Here is a 20,943-nt window from a genome sequence, read left to right as displayed (position 1 = left end):
TGTTTGTGTAGTCTGGTGGCCATTTTGCGGTGGTTTGCCATAGAAAACAGCAGCGGCCTTAACAGTAGAGCCCTATGGGCGGCGATTTTGGCGGTGAGAGCCCCTCCTCATCCCCTGATGCTGACTCCTGGATCCTTTCTTTTCCTTATCGCTGTACATGCAGTGCAGATTCTCCTGGTGGCTGCGGTGCCTGGTTTCTGTGGGGTGGTGAGTCTGGTAGTCCTCTCCCTTTCAACTGAGGATTGATTGGGGCTCTTTGACTGGCAACTGGGTGTCCTGACAGAACAGTGGGGGTCTCCCTTAGTAGTGTGTTACACTTTTTTTTGTGGGGTCCCCCTGGTGACTAATGGGGTCTTTTAGAGCACATCTCCCTACCTGATCCCCTATCTGAGGCCACAGGGCCCTCCGGGTCCCAACCATCTATCGACGCACTGATGGCAGTCCTGGAGTCCTTTGTGTCCCGGGTGGAGTTGGCTTTTGGGCAACTGGCTGGCAAAAAAAGCGCCTCTCGCCTCTGCTTGCCTCATCTGTTCCCTCAGATCCTGAATCTGATTCGGCCGCCGCAGACGTGGGTCACCCTGCATGGGTCTGCAACCACACGCCCTGAATCCTCAGATAGGAGGATTCCTCCACTTGCAACTGCGCACAAAAATACGCTGGGGGACGCACTGATTGTAGCGGTGTGTGAGACCTTAAAGATGGAGGATTCACCATTGCCCTAGTGTAGCAGACTCTGACCGAGTGGGCTAAGCTTGTACGCCATGACCTGGAGGGGAGTGCAGCTTCCCCCTGCCTTTGCTGAGCTGGCGGACCAGCTGGCCCAGGGGCTGCAGTTTCTGTGATGCCTCTTTCGGAGGCAGCTGACGAGGACGAAGGGAATGCTCATTGTGGTCAATCCACGAGGAAGCTTCCGACGGATCCTCAAAGAAATGATGTTGACCCCCAGCAATAATATGGAGCTTCGCAGGATACAGCATGGCATAGGAGGCATGTAGTTTCTGCAGACGCTGTTTGACTGCGAAGAATTTCGCCCTGCTCCTCTGCACTTCAGCGGAGAAATCCGGGTAAAACGAGACCCGCACCCCATTATACTGTATATCCCGCCAGTCTCAGGATAGTCTCTTTGTCTCTATAATTAAGCAAGCGGGCAAGCATGGTCCTTGGCGGGCGGCCCGGTTGCAGGGGACGAGGGGGAACCCTGTTGGCCCTCTCAACGGCATAAAGAGGGGAGAAGGCATCCCCACCAAAAGTTTCTTTGAGCCAAGAGTCCACAAAGTCCGTGGGGTCTCTCCCCTCCACTTTCTGAGGCAGACCCACAATGCGAACATTGTTCCGCCGAAGGCGGTTCTCAACATCCTCAGCCCGCTGTTCTAGGGCCCTGGTCATGCCAGCAGTATGGCGGGACTCCCTGGTCAGGGGGGGTAGCTGGTCCTCCAAGTCACTCACTCTCCCCTCCACAGCCGTGGTGCGCTCCCTGACCTTCTGGAGGTCCTGCCGAAGAAGGGACACCGCTTCTGTCAGGCCCCCAAATTGCTTTTTGAGGTGGTCTACATTGGCGTTGCATCTGTTAACTGCCCGCAGGATATCTGCAAGGGTGGGCTGCTCCTCCACTTCCCCGTCACCCTGCTCCATCTCCTCCTCACCCTCAACAGCACAGTCCTCCACTCCAGGGCCAACCACACCCGGGCTGACGGGGCCAGAAGCACCCGCACTGGTACTGGCGTCTGGAGGTCTCCCTTTCCCCACCGAGCCAGGGGATTTCTGTGCATAGTAGCGCATATCGCCTTGCGGCTCTTTGGGTGGATTTTTCGGGGGCTTGGTGGACTTACTGGAGGTGGCGGGCTTCTCGGAGCCTCTCGTCCGCTGCGGCAGGCCGTGCGCGGCGCCATCTTGGGGCCCAGACATCCCGTAGTTCTCCCGCAATTTGCGGCGGTGCATCGCCCGAAGGCCAGCCGGAGGGACCACAGGCGTGTACCCGACGGTACAGGGATGCCGTCGATACCCGGTAAGCGGCGTAGGAGACCGGGGAAAGGATCAATGTACGGATTCGAGCGGGAGCTCAGTGAGATGCGTCCTCTCACATGCCGTTCCTGGCCACGCCCCCGTGATGCCTCTTTAGATGTGGCTCGGCTCTCTGTTTCGACAGTGGTCCTTCGGCTTGTCTTTAGGTTCAAATGCTGGTCTGCGGACCGGACTTCTAAAAAGGCCTTGACTGAACTTTCCATTTAAGGGGATCGCCTGTTTGGTGCTACCCTGGATGACATCATTAAAGGTCTCATTGGGGGGGGGGGGGGAAGAGTACCCTTCTTCTACAGGCTACTAAGGACAAGGACCATCATCATAGACGTGGGCCCTCCTTCTCGGCTCATAATTTTTTTTTTTTTCGTCCCTCAGGGTCAACTGACAAGGTATCGAAGCCCTTCAGGGCCTCCTCTGGAGGAGCCAAGTGAACTTGGTCTGGCAAGTGAAGAGTGGGCTTCTTCAGACCCGAAGACAAGGCCCTTTTAGCTTGAAGGTGCCTCCTCACCTGTATCTGGGGTGCTGGGACGTCTTCACTGGTTCCCGGACCAATGGACTTCCCCGGTACAAGACAAGTGGGTCCACAAAGTCTTATGGTCCGGCTACAAGATCAAGTTTTGTTCTTACCGTCCGGAATGGTTCTTTCCTTCCTTCCAACGTGCGACTGTCCCCGGTCCGCTTACAGGCTCTCTTTGGGGCGGTGCAAGACCTTTTACTTCAAGGGGTGATTGTTCCGGTTCCAACTTCGGAACATTTTCAGGGGTTTTACTCAAACCTGTTTACAGTCCCAAGAAAGAAAAGCAAGGTGCGTCCAATCCTGAACCTCAAGGTTCTGAACTGCTTGTGCAGGTGCAGAAGTTCAAAATGCAGTCTGTTCGCATGGTAGTGGCTTCCCTGCATCAGGGGGACTTTCTTGCCTCCATCGACATCAAGGACGCTTACCTTCACATTCCAATATGTGCCGGTCACCAGCGATTCCTCCGTTTTGCCATGGGAGAGGAGCATTATCAGTTTGTGGTGTTACCCTTTGGTCTCGCCTCCGCGCCTCGGGTCTTCATGAAGGTGTTTGCCCCGGTGCTAGCATTGTTACGTCAGCAGGGGATTGCGGTCCTGGGCTACTTGGAACGACCTTCTTCTGCGAGCAGAGTTTCCTACTTCGCTGGTGGAAAACCTGGAGATCTCCATACAGACCCTGGGGAAGTTTGCCCTGATTCTGAATCTTCAGAAGTCTGCCTTGGTTCCTTCTACGAAACTAGACTATCTGGGTCTGACTCTGGACTTGGCCTTAGCCAGAGTACTCCATCCTCTGGACAAACTCCAGAAACTGAAGGCTGCAATTCGCCTCCTGCTGTCCAGCAGATGGTCATTCCTCCGGATTTGCATGCAAGTACTGGGCCTGATGGTGTCTACCTTCGAGGCGGTCTCGTATGTACGGTTCCATACGAGGTCCCTGCAAGGGAGGTTCTGATCAAATGGTACAAGACTCTGCAGTCTCTGGACAACCAAATCCAGCTGACCTGGTTTGGAAAAGGGTCCCTGATCTGGTGGCTTCGTGCTCCAGCAGGGCAAATCCTTCCTTCCAATCCCCTTGTATTGGACCAAGGTCATTACGGATGCCAGCCTGTCCGGGTGGGGAGGTGTTCTTGACAGAAATTCTGCTTAGGGGGTCTAAACCCTTGAAGAGTCCAGACTACCGATTAATATCTTGGAGCTCCGAGTGACTGTGCCTGGAACATTGGACGGATCATCTCCAAGGATCTCCAGTGCACATTCAATCAGACAATGCCATAGCCGTGGCTTATGTCAGTCATCAAGGGGGCACAAAAGCATCCTGGCGGCTCTGGCGATAGCTGGCATTCTCAAGTGGGCAGAACGTTTGTTCCAGCCCCTTCCGCTGTACACATTCCCAGAGTGGAAAACTGGCAGGCGGATTACCTCAGTCGGCAGGCGTGGGACCAGGAGGAATAGTCTCTTCATCCGGAGGGGTTTCATTAGTTGTGTCTCTGGTGGGGCACCCCCGAGGTGGATCTGTTGGCGTCTCGGCTCAACAGAAAGGTGCAGAGGTTCTTGGCACGGTCACTGGATCCCCTGGCAGACGCTACCGACGCGCTGGTAGCCCCTTTGGGTCACTATCGTCAGATTTATGCCTTTCCGCCTCTCAAGCTTCTGCCAAGACTTCTACGCAGGATAGAGGCAGAAGGGATTCCAGTCATCTTAGTGGACCTGGACTAGCCTCGCCGGGCTTGGTACCCCGATCTGGTGCGGCTGGTCTCCGACTTTCCTTGGAAGCTTCCTCTCAGGGAGGATCTGCTGTCCCAAGGGCCAGTCTTCCACCCTGCTGTACGGTCACTGGCTTTGACGGCTTAGCTGTTGAATGCCAGGTGCTGTAGGATAGAGGTTTGTCTGAGTCAGTGATTCCCATGCTGTTAAAAGCTAGGAAATCTACTTCTAGGAAAATCTACCATCGTACGTGGAAGACGTACATCACGTGGTGTGAGTCCCTTGGGGTTCATTCTCAATCCTTCTTGGTGGCTCGCATCTTGACCTTCCTTCACAGGGGGTTGAACAGAAATTGGCCTTGAGTACCATCAAAGGCCAGATGCCGGCTTTGGCGTCCTTCTTTCAATGACCCTTGGCCAATACACTCCCTGGTGCATACCTTTCTTCAGGGTGTTCACCATTTGGTTCCTCCAGTGCGGTCTCAGTTGCCGCCTTGGGACCTCAATTTTGTGCTTTCGGTCTTCTAGAAGTTTAGCTTTGAGATTCTTCAGGAGATTCCCTTATTTATGCTGTCTCAGAAGGTGGGAATGAAGACATTGTGTTGACTGGCAGCGTTATCCTGTCGTTCGCCTTACTTGGTGGCTCACAGAGAGAAGGTGGTTCTTCGCCCCTGTCCATCATTCCTTCCAAAGGTTGTCTGATTTCCATTTGAATGAAGACATTGTGTTGCCTTCCCTGTGTGCCAGGCCAATACATCCTAAGGAAATTGCATTGCATGCCTTGGATGTGGTTTGGGCAGTTAGGGTGTACTTGGCAGTTATGGAGTCTTTTAGGAAGTCAGACTCCCTATTTTTGCTTACGGATGGGTCTCCGGCTGGGTTGTCCGCTTCCTCTGTGACCATTCCCAGATGGATTAGACAAATGGTGGTGGTTCAGGCCTATTCCATCAGGGGTCAGGTTCCTCCCTTTCCTATCAAGGCGCACTCTACTTGGACGTTCAGAGCCTCCTGGGCCTTCCGTCATCAGCCCTCAGTGGTGCAGGCTTGCCAGGCGGCCACATGGTCATTGGTGCACACTTTCACAAAGTTCTATAAAGTGGATGTGTTGGCATCTACGGGTGCCTCTTTTGGTCGCAAGGTTTTGCAGGCTTCTGTTTAGAGGACTTGGTCCTCTTTGAAAGTGTATTGTTTTGTTTTTTTCAGGTGGGCTCCAGTTGTTTTGGTTGAGCCCCTGTTGCCTGGTTGGCTACAGTTTTTAGTCTTGAGACTTTTTCACTTTCCCACCCCTCATGTTTAACACTGCTTTGGGAAGTCCCAATGGTTTAGAATATAAGGAGCTGTGTCCGTCAATGAACGAAAGCGATAATGGGATTTTTGACTTACCGTAAAATCCATTTCTCTGATGTTCATTGACGGACACAGCACCCACCCCTCTGTGGAGTTGTATTTTCTCTGACACTGCTTGTAACAAAACTGAGTACCTGTAGCAGAGAGATGGAGTATACCCCCTGGGACTGCCCATAGGCATAGCCAGACTTTTTTTCTGCCTATTGTCCTAATCCTGTAGGGGACAGTATAACCAAATGGTTAAGAATATCAGGAGCTGTGTCCGTCAATGAACATCAGAGGAATGTTTTTTACGGTAAGTGAGAAATATCTTTATATATATATATATATATATATATATAAACAAGCATATTATACTTGCCTCTGTGCAGTAGTTTTGCAGGGAGAGGGGGCTAAGATAAGTATTAGGGGGCTGAGGGGGATTGCTGCACAAACTTTTCAACCGCTTTAGGACATTTCCAAATGATAGTGTATAATCTATTGTGCTTTCAGTACTTTCTATTGAAAAGTCATCACTGCTTCATTGTCGCACGGTGTATATTTTTCTATACAGATCGTTTATAACGTCTGTGAAACTTAATAACTTTGTGTATTTACAGAACCGAAAAATGCCAAAATGCGTCTGGCTGTGAAGTTTTTCCCCCCTGACCCTGGTCAGCTGCAGGAAGAGTACACAAGGTTAGATCTCAGAAAGATATTGATATGCAAGATATTCCAGTGTCCATTACATGTGACTGTGTAATAACCTATATTCTGTTTGCTTTAGGTACCTTTTTGCTATGCAGATCAAGAGGGACCTTGCAGAAGAGAGGCTGGTGTGCAGTGATAATACTACTGCTTTACTTATTTCTCTGCTCTTGCAGTGTGAGTATTTTGCCTGTGAGGTGTGGACTCATTACTCAAGGATACACCCTTGGGCGATGAGGGAAGCCCGTCCCAGCTCTTTGTGAAATGCATGCTGATGCTGCACGAAGCTGGAATGTGATCAAAGTACACCACAGGCTTCACGTATGAACTTGTCTGCGTTTCCAGGAGCAACCAGATATATTCCTTCCTATATCCTGTTTTTATTGAAACTTTAAAAATCAAAGAAGAATCTGGCTTGTTGCTCTGGGCAACACATTGCTACTTTCATACATGTGGCTGCATACATTTCAGAAAAAAAATGAATTTGATCCAGAAGCTTTTGTCTTCTTTTGTGCCTTAAGAAAAGCAAATATTGTTATCAAACAATACAGGTTTCTTAGAATTGTAGGCATATCCAACTACCATAGATTAAATGAGATGAAGTCCGCCTCTTTCTTTCAGATCTGAGCATCGTGCACATGAAGCTTGCAACAAAACAAATGCCACCTGGAGAGAAATCTGCACAGTCTGCAACTATTATCTTATTATATTATATCTCATGGAGACAATAGTACTTTTGTTGTCAGACTTCAGTACCCCAAATAGCAATAGATTGAGGGTTTTTAGGCGATGGGAATTTCAGTCTTCTCTTTCGTTCATTGAAGGTCACCGCTCCTGGTATTCATTGGGTTATACTGCCCCCTACAGGAGTAGGACATTAGGCAGAAAATAATTCTGACTACACCCACGGGCAGTCCCAGGGTATATACTTCCTCTCTCTGCTAAAGCCACTGTTTATTTTTTTTCTGCCTAGTCAGGAGCAAGGACCTAGTCCCTTGCTGGGATCTTTGGTCCTGGCAAAAAAAAAATGTATTTTTAGATAGAAATATTTTCTCCTGGATTTTCCTGTGAGATCTACAATTAACTGCTGAACTCAGCAAAGGGCTGGATAGTCTATATCTAGCGTTCACCCCAGTCTGGCCAGCGAGCGCGCAGACCTCAGCTCTGCGCTAGGTTGGCCACGACAAAGCCCCATGGGGGCTGGCCTGCGAGTTAAGCATCTCGCGAGATTGCATATGACTGGGTCTCGGCCCGAGTGGCAGCATTCCTCCTGGCCGACAGCCCCCCTATTTCGATGGATGGGGTTCTGTCTGGAGCTGTGCCCGCCTGCTTCCTGGTATGGTGAGTAGCTGCCCTCCCTCTTCCCCTGGAGGGTTTTGGGGTGGGCGTGGGCCTCTCCTTGGGACAGTCAGACCCCCGGGTTCCCCTCCATCCTGCAGCACCCCCCCTCCCTTTTGCCGAGTCCCTCATCTACCCCCCCTCCACATATGCTGGGGCTGTTTGGGTGGTCTGGCCACTGTTCCTGGGGTGGGATCGACTATGCAAGGGGGGGGGGGGTTGTACGTGGTGGGGCTCCCGCCAGGGCCCACTATCCCGCCTGGATTTGTCACTAGTCTCCCTCCTGGGTCCCTGTATGCTGCGCGGGGCCGCCATTATGTTGTAGCCTGTGTATTTGAATACATTGTGGCCATGTTTGTGTAGTCCGGCTGCCATTTTGCTGTGGTTTGCCATTGAAAATAGCAGCGGCCAGGACAGGAGTCCTGTAGGTGGCGATTTTGGCGGTGGGAGCCCCTTCTCATCAGCAAATGAATAAGAAGAAAGCGAACCGCTTCTGTGAGGGGGCAATCCCAAACACATCCAGCACAGGTGCAGGCAAGGATCCGCAATCCTGAACAGCAACAATGGGAAGGAACAAGGAGCCGCACAACTGGTTGAAAGTGCAAATGATAAAAGTCCAAATTTATTGAAATCCAAAAATTAAAAACATCCAATGTATGACCACAACAGTCGGAGACATGAGAAAAAAGCACGGCGGTTGACGCGTTTCACGGAGTCTTCCGCTTAGTCGTAACCATGCATGAACAATACAAAACACTGCTTTAAATAGAAACATTTCATTTCATGTGCACCTCCTAGATCTCACCTGATTAAGCACACACAGCTGTAGGTAATAATCCTCAATTAAGGGCACACAGCCAGCCCAGCAGAAATTGTTTGTATGTTTCAGCTAGAAATCCCGAACCAGATGCATAGCAGAAAAATATACATCAAATAAAAACATGTATAGTAAATTTAATGGATGTAAAAAACACACACACCTGGTGTAGAGATAAAACCCAAAGCAAGAAAAAGGGAATTGAAAATATATAGAGAAATAGACAGTAAGTAGAACATGGAAATATATAAATGAAGTATAGTAAGTGTCATACCCATGTATACAAAAAGATATACATAAAGATGTATATCGATGTCGTATAGCCCCATCCATTGAGGGATATAGCTACAGCTGTGTGCACAGGTGAAAGGCAATCCACAAGGAGCCATACATCCTTGGTCAAACACCACTAAAGGGTGATGCATGGAATCCCAATAAAACAAATGCATAAGTGTGAAACACATCACACACATGCGGAAAGTATATAGAAAGGTTATACACACAGCTATATAGATATATAAATATAGACATGTACATATATATATATATATATGTGTATGTACAGAGCATCGCTCATAAATCCATATTGTCACATGATAATAGTCAAACGAATAATAATTGTATATATATAAAGTACCTATATGGAAAGCGTGCACACACAAATACATATAGATCTAAACTGTACCTAGAGCATGCCACATATAGGTCTATATAGATCTAAACGATAAAACCAAAAAGAAATGGTAAACATGGAAAGCATGTAAAGCCCATAAAAATGGCCCACAATCACATATTCCATATTGTACATGTCATCGAATTAGACCATTACCAAAAGCACAAATATATATGTACACGTATATAAGCATATTCCAATACATGAATAGTACAACACATATATATGTATACTTTGATATATAAACAGTAGATGGAATATCCTAAGTGTCATAAAACACATATATAACCATAACTAGAGACAAATCGGATGGTCCATTATATATATTATTCATAAATCATGGGTATCCCGACTGAGCTGAACAAACTGAATCCCAAGAAAAATAAAGAAAGAGCAATGTGCACAAAGGAAAAAAACAAAATCAAGATGAGGAAAATAATATTTTACATGCTGACTCTAGCCACCCTTTCCATACCCGCAAAGGCATTCCAGTGGGTCAATTCCTCCGTATCAGGAGGATATGCAGTGATTTGGCTGTTTTCAATAAGGAGTCGATACAACTGTACAAACGTTTTTTGGCTAGGGGGTACCCTAGATGGACTCTAGATAGGGCATATTCCATTGCCCTTAATAGAGATAGAAAAAGCCTTCTTTCGCCAAAGAAATCCCCTAAAAAATCTAAAAAATCTATGGCAAAAATGGTCCGATCAATCTTACTATCCCATACAGTTTGGAATTTAATAGGATTAAACACATCATCAATAAACATATTCCTGTCCTATATGGTGATAAGGAATGTGCCAAAATTTTATAGGGGGGAGTGAATATTGTTGCCAAAAGGGCTAAAACATTAGGAAATCATCTTTCCCCTAGTCTATTCACTAGCACAACTAAAAAGACATCTGAGACGTGGTTGCACCTAAAGGGCAACTTTAAATGTGGTGCATTACTTGCCCTCATATTTTAGGTGGAGACATTTTTAAATCCTCTATTGAAAATAAAACATATAAAATTGACAAGTTTTTTAACTGCAACACCTCATTTTTGATTTATCTTATCACCTGCAGGGAATGTCTTGTCCAATATGTGGGTCTCACGACATGTAAACTTAAAGACAGGTTCAGAGAACATTTAAGCGATGTCAGATTGCGGAAATCCACATATGTGGCCCGACATTTTAATTTAGAACATGATGGTGACCTGTCTTTGATATCGGTACAAGTAATCGAACGTGTTATTGCTCCTAGATGAGGGGGAGATGTGTTCCGCCTTCTGTGTAAGAGGGAAGTTTTCTGGATTCACAGACTCCAGACCCGCTTACCTGGGGGTTTAAATTTTGAGTGGGATGTTACCCATTTTTATTCACAAGAATGATTTAGATTTAGAGGTATATACATTCCATCATTGGCATGCATGCATTTTCTTCCTCTCTTTTTCTTTTTGATCGGTCATTTTATGTCTCTACATCTTTTTCTTGCTCTATTCCTACTTTCTATATTTCATTTTTATTTTTCTTCATTGTTTCACTCTCCATTTTATTTCTTTCTATTATTATTTTCCTTATCTTGATTTTGTTTTTTTCCTTTGTGCACATTGCTCTTTCTTTATTTTTCTTGGGATTCAGTTTGTTCAGCTCAGTCGGGATACCCATGATTTATGAATAATACATATAATGGACCATCCGATTTGTCTCTAGTTATGGTTATATATGTGTTTTATGACACTTAGGATATTCCATCTACTGTTTATATATCAAAGTATACATATATATGTGTTGTACTATTCATGTATTGGAATATGCTTATATACGTGTACATATATATTTGTGCTTTTGGTAATGGTCTAATTCGATGACATGTACAATATGGAATATGTGATTGTGGGCCATTTTTATGGGCTTTACATGCTTTCCATGTTTACCATTTCTTTTTGGTTTTATCGTTTAGATCTATATAGACCTATATGTGGCATGCTCTAGGTACAGTTTAGATCTATATGTATTTGTGTGTGCACGCTTTCCATATAGGTACTTTATATATATATATATATATATATATATATATATATATATATATACATTTATTATTCGTTTGACTATTATCATGTGACAATATGGATTTATGAGCGATTCTCTGTACATACACATATGTATATATATGTACATGTCTATATTTATATATCTATATAGCTGTGTGTATAACCTTTCTATATACTTTCCGCATGTGTGTGATGTGTTTCACACTTATGCATTTGTTTTATTGGGATTCCATGCATCACCCTTTAGTGGTGTTTGACCAAGGATGTATGGCTCCTTGTGGATTGCCTTTCGCCTGTGCACACAGCTGTAGCTATATCCCTCAATGGATGGGGCTATACGACATCGATATACATCTTTATGTATATCTTTTTGTATACATGGGTATGACACTTACTATACTTCATTTATATATTTCCATGTTCTACTTACTGTCTATTTCTCTATATATTTTCAATTCCCTTTTTCTTGCTTTGGGTTTTATCTCTACACCAGGTGTGTGTGTTTTTTACATCCATTAAATTTACTATACATGTTTTTATTTGATGTATATTTTTCTGCTATGCATCTGGTTCGGGATTTCTAGCTGAAACATACAAACAATTTCTGCTGGGCTGGCTGTGTGCCCTTAATTGAGGATTATTACCTACAGCTGTGTGTGCTTAATCAGGTGAGATCTAGGAGGTGCACATGAAATGAAATGTTTCTATTTAAAGCAGTGTTTTGTATTGTTCATGCATGGTTACGACTAAGCGGAAGACTCCGTGAAACGCGTCAACCGCCGTGCTTTTTTCTCATGTCTCCGACTGTTGTGGTCATACATTGGATGTTTTTAATTTTTGGATTTCAATAAATTTGGACTTTTATCATTTGCACTTTCAACCAGTTGTGCGGCTCCTTATTCCTTCCCATTGTAGCCCCTTCTCATCCCCTGGTGCTGACTCTTGGATGATTTTACTTCCTCATCGCCACATGTGTAGTGCATTATCCTGGTAGCTGCAGGCGCTTGTTTCTGTGGGTGAGGAGTCTGCTGGGGTCCTCTCCCCTCTCTGCTGAGGATCGCTTGGTGCTTGTGCCTGGTGATCAGGTGGTGCTGCCAGCGTGGTGGGGGTTTTCCCTTAGCAGTGTTTTACACCTTTTGTGGGGTCTCCCTTGTGACTTATGGAGTCTTTAGAGCACATTTCCCCATCTGATCCCCTCTCTGAGGCTGCGGGTCCCAACCATCCATCCATCCATGCACTGACGGTGGTCTCGGAGTCCCTTGTGTCACAGGTGGAGGTGGCTTGCAGGCGTTGGGCTAGCAAAAAGTGCCCTCCGCCTTCCCCTGCCTCATCTGTCTCATCAGATCCTGAATCTTTTTTTGGCCACCGTGGATGGGGGTCACCTGGCTGTTTCTGCAACCACGTGCCTGAAATCCTCTGATAGTGAGGATGATTCCTCCACGTCTGCAACCGCGCACGAAAAGGCACTGGCAGATGCACTGATTGTATGTGTGCGTGAGACGCTATAGATGGAGGATACAGCTGAAGCTGCGACAGAGGCGCAGGTACCATTTGGCACTCACAAGTGACCCAGAACGGCAAAGGTGTTTCCTTTCCCTACCTATTTTGACAGAATTATCGCTAAAGAATGACCAAAGCGTCCCCGTGGAGTTCCTAAGTGCTTTACTAGGCGTAACCCCTATGAGGAGTCCCTTCTAAAGAAGTGGACTGTGCCACCGGTGGTGGACCTTCCAGATTGAACAAGGCAACCATGATTCCAGTTGTAGAGTCCCTGGCCTTTAAGAATCCAGCTGACCGGCAGGCGGAGGCAGTGGCCTGCAATATGTACACTCTGGCTAGTTCGGCAATGAGGCCGGTATTCACCATTTACCTAGTGTCGCAAACTCTGACCGAGTGGGCTAACCTCCTACACCGTGACTTGGAGGGGAAAAAGCTCCCCCCTGCCTTTGCTGAGCTGGTGGACCAGCTTGGATGCTTCTTTGGATGTGGCTCCCCTGATGGCTCGCCTCTCTGTTTTGGCAGTGGTCTTTTGGCTCAAGTGCTGGTCTGCGGATCAGATTTTAGAAAAGGCCTTGACTGATCATCCTTTCCAAGGAGATTGTCTGTTTGGAGCTACCGTGGATGACATCATTGAAGGTCTCACAGGGGAAGAGTACTTTTCTTTCGCAGGCTACTAAGTGCAAGGAACCTCGTAGACGCGGGCCTTCCTTCTCAGCGCATAAGAAGTTTTTCGTCACCCTCAGGGTCGATTGACAAGGGCTCAAAGCCTTTCAGGGCCTCTTCAGGAGGATCCAAATGAACCTGGCCTGGCAAGCCAAGATGTCTTCGCTGGTTTCTGGATCCGTGTACCTCCCTGGTGCAAGATAGGTGGGTCCACAAAGTCATTCGGTCCTGCTGCAAGATTGAGTTTTGCTCTTGTCCCCCCGGCAAGGTTTTTTTTTTTTTTTTCTTCCAACTTGCGCCTGTACACAGACCGATTACACAACTGCCTTGTGCGGGTACCGAAGTTCAGAATGGAATCTATTTGAACGGTGGTAGCATCCTTGCGCCAGAGAGATTTCCTAGTCTGTATCGATATCAAGGATGACTACCTTCACATTCCAATATGTGCCAGTCACCAGCGTTTTCTCCACTTTGCTGTGGGAGAGAAGCAGTTACCAGTTTGTGACGCGTGACGTTACTCTTTGGTCTCACCTCTGCTCCTCGGGTCTTCACAAAAGTGTTAGCCCCAGTACTAGCTTTGCTACGCCAACGGGGGATCGCGAAACTGGGCTACCTGGATGATCTCCTTCTATGCGAGCGGAGTCTCCCTCTGCTCTAGTGGAAAACATGTAGATCACAATAAAAACTCTGTGGGAGTTCAGCTGGATTCTGAACTTTCAGAAGTCTACTCTGGCTCGGTCCACAAAGCTGGACTATCTGGGCCTGACTCTGGACTCTGACTTAGCCAGAGTGCTCCTTCTTCTGGACAAACTTCAGAAATTGCAGGCTACAATTCGCCTCATGCTGTCAAACAGATGGTCGTCCCTCTGGACATGCATGCGGGTGCTGGGCCTGATAGTGTCTACCTTTTTGAGGCGGTTCCATTTGCACAGTTCCATACGAGGTCCCTGCATTCTGACCAAATTGGACGACAAGACTTTGCAGTCTCTGGACAATCCGATGCAGCTGAGTCGGGGAACGAGGGAGTCCCTGATGTGATGGCTTTGTTCTCTGGCGCTTCGGCTGCGAAAATCCTTCCTCCCCTTGTATTGGACAGTAGTCACCATGGATGCCAGCCTGTCCGGCTGGGGAGGGGTCCTCGGCAAGTATTCTGCTCAGGGGATCTGGATGCTGGAAGAGTCCAGACTATCGATCAATGTCTTGGAATGTCGAGCGATCAGACTGTGTCTGGATAATTGGACGGATCATCTTCAGGGTTGTCCAGTGCACATTTAATCGGACAATGCCACAGCTGTGGCTTATGTCAATTACCAAGGGGGCACAAGAAGTGTCCTGGCGGCTTTGAAGGTAGCTGGCATTCTAAGGTGGGCAGAATGGTTCGTTCCAGCCCTCTCCGTCGTACACATACCCAGGGTGGAAAATTGGCGGGCGGATTGCCTCAGTTGGCAGGGGTTGGACCAAGGTGAGTGGTCCCTTCATCCGGAGGCTTTTCATCGGCTGTGTCTCCGGTGGGGCATCACCGAGATGGATCTGTTGTCGTCTTGGCTTAACAGGTGCAGAGGTTAGTGGCTCAGTCAAGGTCTCCTCTAGTGGACACCACAGACGTGGTGGCCCTGTGGGGTCAGTATAGGCTGATTTATGCCTTCCCTCCTCTCAAGCTTGTGCCCAGACTTCTACCCAGGATCAAGGCAGAAGGGATTCCGGTCATCTTAGTGGCTCCGGACTGGCCTCGTCGGGCTTAGTACGCCAATCTGGTGTGGCTGGTTGCCGACGTTCCTTGGAAGCTTCCTCTCAGGGAGGATTTGCTATCCCAAGGACCGATCTTCCTTCCTACTTTAGTCGCTGGCTCTGACGACTTTGCTTTTGAACGCCAGGTGCTGAAGGATAGGGGTTTATCTGAATTGGTGATTCCTACACTGTTAAAAGCTTGGAAATCTACTTCTAGGAAGATCTACCATCGTAAGTACATTGCGCAGTGTGAGTCGCTTGGGGTTCATCTTCACTCCTTCTCGGTGGCTCAGATCTTAACCTTCCTTCAACGGGGGGTTGAACAGAAGTTGGCCTTGAGGACCATCAAGGGCCAGGTGTCAGCTTTGGCGGTCTTCTTCCAACGACCTTTGGCCACACACTTCCTGGTGCGTACCTTTCTTCAGGGTGTCTGACATTTGTTCCCTCCATTGCAGGCTCATTTGCCGCCTTGGGATTTCAATTTGGTGAATTCTGCTCTACATAAGCCTCCCTTTGAAAATATTCGGGAGATTCCCCTGCTTTTGCTGTCCCATAAGTTGGCATTTTTGGTGGCTATCACCTCTGTGTGCAGGGTGTCGGGAACTGGCGGCATTATCCTATCGTTCAACCTATCTGGTGATTTACGGGGATGAGGTGGTTCTTCGCCCCTGTCCGTCTTTCCTGCCAAAGGTTGTCTCGGATTTTCGTTTGAATGAAGACATTGTGTTGCCTTCCCTGTGTCCCAGGCCTAAACATCCAAAGGAAATTGCCTTGCATACCTTGTGTGGTCCAGGCAATTAGGGTGTACCTAGCAGATACGGAGCCTTTCAGGCAGTCAGACTCTTTATTTGTGTTCATGGACAGACCCCGCAAAGGGTTGTCCGCTTCCTCTGTGACCATTTCCAGATGGATCAGACAGACGGTGTTCAGGCCTCTTCCATTAGGGTTCAGGTTCCTCCTTTCCCTGACAAGGCGCACTTTACTAGGGTGCTTAGTGCCTCCTGGGCCTTCCGTCATCAAGCGTCAGTGACGCATGTTTGCAAGGCGACCACCTGGACGTCGGTGCACAGTTTTACAAAGTTTTATAAATTGGTTTTGTTGGCATCTGCGGATGCTTCCCTTGGCCGCAAGATTTTGCAGGCTGCTGTTTAAGAGGACCTAATCCTCTTTGAGGGTGTATTTTTTTTTTTCAGGTGGGCTCCTGTTGTTTGGTTGAGCCCCTGTTTCCTGGTTGGCTAATGTTTAGCATTGGGAATTTTTTTGGTTGTTCCCACCCCTCATGTTTAACACTGCTTTGGAACATCCCACTGGAGCTCTGTCCCTCAATGAACGGAAGAGAAAATGGGATTTTTGACTTACTATAAAATTCATTTCTCTGGTGTTCATTTACGGACACAGCACCCACCCCTCTGTGGAGCTATTATTCTCCTGACACTGCTTGTAACAAAACTGTGTGGCTATAGCAGAGAGAGGGAGTATACCCCCTGGGACTGCCCATGGGTGTAGCCAGAATTATTTTCTGTCTAGTGTCCTACTCCTATAGGGGGCAGTATAACCCAATGGTTATGAACACCATTAAACTGTGTCCGTCAATGAACATCAGAGAAATGGATTTTACGGTAAGTCAAAAATCTCATTTTTTTTCTCTCACCTTCCATCACGGTGAGATATTGTAAACATGTCAAACTTCCCCAACAGGGAGCAGTAAAAATAGAAGATATTACAGTACATAGGCTTTTATCTTTACTAAAAAAAAAAAAATGTGGTTTTCCCCCTGACATCTGAGCTAAGCCCTGCCCAGCTACCATTATTTCTAAAATGGCAGACATCAGAAGTCTACTGTTAGGCAGGATGTTTACTTAAAATGTGTGATATGCATTCAAACTCTGGCTAGACTGAAACTTAACGTAGTTTGTGATGACTATAGTATACCTGTACCAGAAGCTTGGAAAATTATGAATTTTGGCTACTGTGAACAATCTAAAAAGGGAGCAGTTTTAGTTTTTGAAATCACTAGGGACTGTCCCAGATGCAATGTCAGATCCTGGCCACCTTCACCAACTTGGTATGAATGGCTGGTCAAAGCCACGCTGCGCTGTCGCTGATATGGGTCAGTGACCCTCTTGGCCTCACCCTCCACAAACCTTTCCCAGCTTAAGTTTCCCTTCCCAGTCAAGTTCCACCAGACTGAACGACCATCACTTGGTTTGGTTACCAATGCAATTAGCCTGTTAGGCCCCATGAATGAATGAATTTTAATAAATGTCTGTGATACCCACTGTCACTGCAGACAGGAATATCCAGAGATTTGCCATGTAGTAGCGCTCTTCAAAGAGACAGGGATTCTTTAAGTTCCGGCTTAGTGCATTAGATACAGAGAGAGTACTATTTTGAAATATTGTTTAGTAAAAAAAAAACTGGTAAAGGTGCAGACAAAATATTTACAGAAAAGGGAGCTGGCTAGATGTCGAGGGGACCCGGCAGGGTCTCCTTTTTGGGAGCCTGGTGGGTCTCCTGTCCTGCTTTATTATACTTTTATTATGCTTTTATTATGCTATTACTGTTGTTATTATGGTTGCTCCGCCCCTGCGAGGGCGCCCCCTTCTGAATGTATTCTTGTTTTCAGCCAATGCCGTGTGCGGCGAGGCTGGTCGGCGAACCTTTTGTACCAGTGTTTGTATGTATGTTGTTGCTTTGTTTAAAACAATAAAAAAGATTTTCAAAAAAAAAAAAAAAAAAATTTACAGAAAAGGGTATTACAAAGGAAAGAGACAAATATGCAACAGAAGAAAAAAAAAGGTTTAAGACTAATAATACTTAACAAAGTCCTGGTTTTGTGAGTTCAGCAAAGTCCAATCAATAAGCAAGTTGGATCAGTGGATCTCATAAATCTGGTCTGATGTTCCTTGTTTGATGGTAAGGGAGAGCTCCAGACTGCAAGTGCAGTCTATTTTCAAATACCCTGACCAATGAGAAGGTCTGAGAAGGTCTAAACATATTATGCCTCAGATAGACAGGTCACACAGGAGGTTGAAGATGGCTATCCCACCGCCTGTATATTTTATGTATTGATCTTAATCAGTATTTTTTTCCACATTCAAATATATAATCAATACTAGTGTAACTTGATCATGCCTAATTTTTTAAATTATGTATAGATTTTTAAACTGTGAATTGAAGAAGGGTTTTTTTGCAGGTCAAGTAGGATAGCTACCAAGTATAGATCAGGCCTAAATGGCTTTTATGATCTGTTAGCCCTGGGTAAGACATTTTATTGCACTCCATGTATTCCTAATGGTTCTAACTACACTGAGGTTCTCAGCATGGCGAAATGAAATCCTGATTCCAATGCCCTCAATGGGAAGTGCTGATAACCTTTCTAGATGTTAACTGCTAACAGACATCAGGATAACTCCTTACATACTGCAGTGTTCTGTTCCAGAACTCCTGCTAAAGTAATGGTCAGCAGAATGGTTGATGGCTATTCCTGAGTTATTTTGAAGTATCCAGTCCCTTAAGCCTGCCATAGATGGATCGAAATTCAGCTAGGTCAGCAGGGACGAATTTTGAGTCATCTATGGGCAGGCTGGTTTTACAGAAGTCAGTCTCTTGATCAACTTTAAAACCAAACTTTTTTTTTTTTTTTTTTTTTTTTTTTTTTTTTTTTTTCCGCTCAATCAGTGCCACCAGCTATAGCAGGCAACACTGATTATTTTATTCTCACAGAAGGGGACTCTCCCCACTGTCAGAATACAATAGCTCTGCGGGAGGGATTCACTCATCAAAGCAGAGTGTGTTGAAGGGGAAAACAAATTTATATATATTTATTATTATATATATATTTTTTTTTTTTTTTTCAACCCTCTGTTTGAATGGAAAAAATGCATCATCTGTGGCCTGCCTTGGCAAACTGTTTGCTTGAGTTAAATTCCTATGGAGATGCACTCCTGGGACTATAGCTATGTTTTGAAACGGGGCTAACCACTGTTCCGTCTCCTATTCTAAAAAATGTCATTGCTGACTTATGAATTTTGAACAACATGGCTGCCCTGTGTCTTCTCACATGGTTTGTTGGGGTACCCACTTTGCATTATCATCACAGACTGCAGTCTGTAAGGTTCTTTGTGAAATGTAAATGTTGCTATGCTGTTGTAATATTTATTTTTTAATGTACTTAGATCTTGTGCTTTAAAACCTAAAAATGTTACACAGATCACTTTCTATGCTATCACACTATTGTTGGCACATAACATTTGCTCAATTTACTTCAGATTTTCATTCTATGTTCTCTATATATCTTTGTCTGTTACAGCTGAGGTTGGGGATTATGATCAGAAAGTGGATTTGGAGAATCTGAAAAACACTCACTATCTACAGAGACAGCACAGTCTGGAAGAGCGGATTTTGCAGTACCACCACGAGCACATGTGAGTCATATTGTATCATTTTCATATTTTATATATGATCGTAATAATATCTGTATACAATGAAGTAAAGCTTTATGATTATTTAGCTTTCTTTTTGTTTACATTTTGTTAAATTATGTATGTATTTTGTTCTGATGACGTGTGTTATTGCTATAATTTCCTCTTACAGTGGCATGTCTCCAGCTGATGCAGATTTCCAGATTCTGGAGATTTCCAGAAGACTCGACCTGTATGGAACCCGCTTCCACCTTGCATCTGACCGGGAAGGTGCCAAAATAAATTTGTCAGTTTCTCATATGGGTGTACTGGTTTTTCAGGTAATATTTAAAGGTCCATATACAAAAAATGTTTGAAGATAGCCTTTGTGTAATAATTAGGTAATTGGGGGAAAAAAACGGTGATGTCTGCTTAAACTGCACCCAGTATCATGTGGAGTATAGTACTAAAGCCTAGTGTATTTAATCTGGAACAACTCTGGGTAGGTTAAACAAGCACATAATTGTCAGGTCCAAAATAGCTTATGTTGTGATCATTTGTAGATACAACAACCTACTGCCTCAGCGCCACATGTCCGGAAACTCAAGTCAGGGAGCATACTTTCACAGGATCAAGGGTCAGCTGACACAATCCTCTGAACTACATGTTCTATCTTTCATAGTGCCCCTCGTTGAAAAGACTTTGGCCTATGTGAGATGCTGCCTGTGCATGTTAGAAGACAATAGGTTTATCACATTGCAAGTAAACGCACGGTTGGCTACTGTGAACCCTGCTTCGTAAAAAAAAAAAAAGTTTTTCTTAGTCTGTTATAAGATTTTGCAAACAATTTGTATTCATAAATTTAGGCCAAAATGTAGTTTGCTACATTTCTTTGGCAAAAATAAGCCATATCAGTGTATATTTATTCTGTGTGAAAGTTATACAAACTATGGTATATATATATATATATGTGAAAATTGATAAATCCTGAAGTACGGCCTATTTTAATTCTTGAGGCCCTAAAACGCCAGGATAGTACAAATATGTTGTAAGAAAACAAAATCTTTTTTTTTTTCCCCACATACTGCCATCTGAGCAGAACAGTGTCATCATATGACTGGTGTGGCGGTGGTCAGGGATACTGATTGGTGACAGCATGAAAAAAAAATAAATACATTTAAATAGTTTTTTATTCTATTGTGTTAACTTTTTTTTTTTTTAAACATACTCTCATTATAGTAATTAGGTTTCACCATAACCATAGTGACACTGTACTAATCTAGGGGGAGGGGGGGTGATCAGGGAGATATATATATACAGTGGGGATCGAAAGTTTGGGCACCCCAGGTAAAAATTTGTATTGGGCATAAAGAAGCCAAGGAAAGATGGAAAAATCTCTAAAAGGCATCAAATTACAGATAAGACATTCTTATAATATGTCAACAAAAGTTAGATTTTATTTCCATCATTTACACTTTCAAGATAACAGAAAACAAAAAAATGGCGTCTGCA

General features: G+C 45.4%; 1 protein-coding gene across 2 annotated transcripts in view; it reads left to right on the top strand.

Annotated features, from left to right (window-relative positions):
* FARP2 (FERM, ARH/RhoGEF and pleckstrin domain protein 2) overlaps positions 1-20,943 on the top strand; it is a 217,130-nt gene that overhangs the window by 59,943 nt on the left and 136,244 nt on the right. For both annotated transcript variants that reach the window (XR_014225029.1, XM_082250070.1), the window contains exons 4-7: positions 6,185-6,263; positions 6,352-6,449; positions 19,341-19,455; positions 19,625-19,772. Coding sequence is in view for 1 of the 2 variants with exons in the window: in XM_082250070.1 (XP_082106196.1) it covers positions 6,185-6,263; positions 6,352-6,449; positions 19,341-19,455; positions 19,625-19,772 (440 nt within the window). In the remaining variant the exon portion in view is untranslated. The remainder of the gene's footprint in view (positions 1-6,184; positions 6,264-6,351; positions 6,450-19,340; positions 19,456-19,624; positions 19,773-20,943) is intronic.

The sequence above is a fragment of the Pelophylax lessonae genome (assembly GCF_965119305.1).
Source record: "Pelophylax lessonae genome assembly, chromosome: 3".
In the NCBI taxonomy this organism is placed as follows: domain Eukaryota; kingdom Metazoa; phylum Chordata; class Amphibia; order Anura; family Ranidae; genus Pelophylax; species Pelophylax lessonae.
Note: the sequence above shows the minus strand (reverse complement) of the source record. Positions and strands in the feature narration are given on the sequence as shown.